The 1,549-nt window shown below is 41.1% G+C and overlaps 1 protein-coding gene across 1 annotated transcript; it reads right to left on the bottom strand.

Annotated features, from left to right (window-relative positions):
• Positions 1 to 313: 313 nt before the first annotated feature.
• Positions 314 to 1,549, bottom strand: LOC140958053 (uncharacterized). The gene has a single exon (XM_073415451.1). It carries the CDS (start codon positions 1,547 to 1,549, stop codon positions 314 to 316), a length of 1,236 nt encoding a protein of 411 aa, XP_073271552.1.

Here is a 1,549-nt window from a genome sequence, read left to right as displayed (position 1 = left end):
ACTAATATTAAAGAACCTTAATAAGCAAAATACCAACACCAATAGAAACAAAAGACGTTATCCTTACACAACACCAAAAACTTCTTATTTCATTCCTTCCCTTTCATTATTTACTTACATAACAATCAAATCAAACACCCTAAAAGAAATACAACTCAATCCCTTGATCAATTATAACATAAAACATGGAACTCCACCCTTTAAATTAAAAAAGACTCAATAACCAAGAAAAAGATCAAACAAAGCTTCAAGAATTGGGGAAAAAAGAAAAAAGAACCGTAAAAAATAATATGTTCTCCTCTCTCTATCACAATCAATTCCACCATTGATGAACAGCTATACCTTCATCCTTTACTTTACCATACAAGGCTAAACACTGCCAATATGCTCTCTTGCTGCCATTCTTTTCCCCATCTTGCCATTGATTTCTACACTCCAAGAACAATTCATCCACAAGACTTAATGTCCTATCTCTGAGCATCCCCTCTACCACTTGTGCCTCCGCCTTCATCACGACATAGTCCTCCCGTTTCACATTCTTCGTTAGCCAAGCCGATATACCCATGTCTTGAGGTGTGGCTCGTTGTGAAGGTGCATCATTGTTGGTCACAATCTCCATATCATAAACTTCAAATTCTTGATCCCTCATGGGGTAGTTCTTGTAAAACCAGTCAAGTGCTGTCAAATCATCTGAGATGAAAATGCGTCGTGGATACTCATCCAAAGAATCCTTCAACAGATCAGGAAGGAACTTGATTTTCCTTGATGTAAAGCTTGGTTTTTTCATCAGTGTTGAAAGTCTCGGGGGCTCGAGATATACATCCTCCAGGTTTTTCAATGCAGCTTTCTTTTCCTCGGGTGTTACGCCAGAAGACGTATGCTTTGCTGGGGAATTATCAACACCATACGAAGATTGCCCCCTTTTACGCATTGCCACCACTGTGTTTTCGAATCTTCGGAGATACACGATCTTGTAACTGCTCAAAAGTTGCAGTTCAGGCAAGGGATCACTGCCCAATGGAGAGATTACCAGCGCACCCTCTTTTAAAACACCATCAAACAGATGGATTCTGCGAAGGCACCACGTGAAAACAAAATCAAACGCTTGGGGTTCAACCACATTCTTCCGCTGCAGATCAGCTCCGATGAGCAAATCAATACCCGTGTCTTTCAAGAACTGGAAATCATCTTCATTATCGCCGTTACCAGCACCAAGAACGAAACCCTTTTGGCCTTTCTTGATGAGGCCTTCTTCTAACAAATCATGGAGAAGAAGGGGCAGGATCTTGAACCCATTGACCATATCTGCATCAGCATCAGGCTTGAATAAAGCAACATTGGAAGAGGTTCTCAGCATAGAACCAATAGAAGACAATGCGAGAATAATCATCGCCAAAAACAGAATTCTCGACAAGACACGCAGAACCCATGAATCGGGTAGCTTTATTATCAAAAGAGTGTGAGAATCTGAATCGATTCCCACCCCATTCAGCTCATTCACATCATAATCAACGTTCTTGGCCACGGGCCCACGAGCCAAATTATCCAT

Source organism: Primulina huaijiensis, chromosome 14 (assembly GCF_012295235.1).
Source record: "Primulina huaijiensis isolate GDHJ02 chromosome 14, ASM1229523v2, whole genome shotgun sequence".
Taxonomy (NCBI): Eukaryota; Viridiplantae; Streptophyta; class Magnoliopsida; order Lamiales; family Gesneriaceae; genus Primulina; species Primulina huaijiensis.
This window is presented reverse-complemented; position numbering and strand designations above follow the sequence as displayed.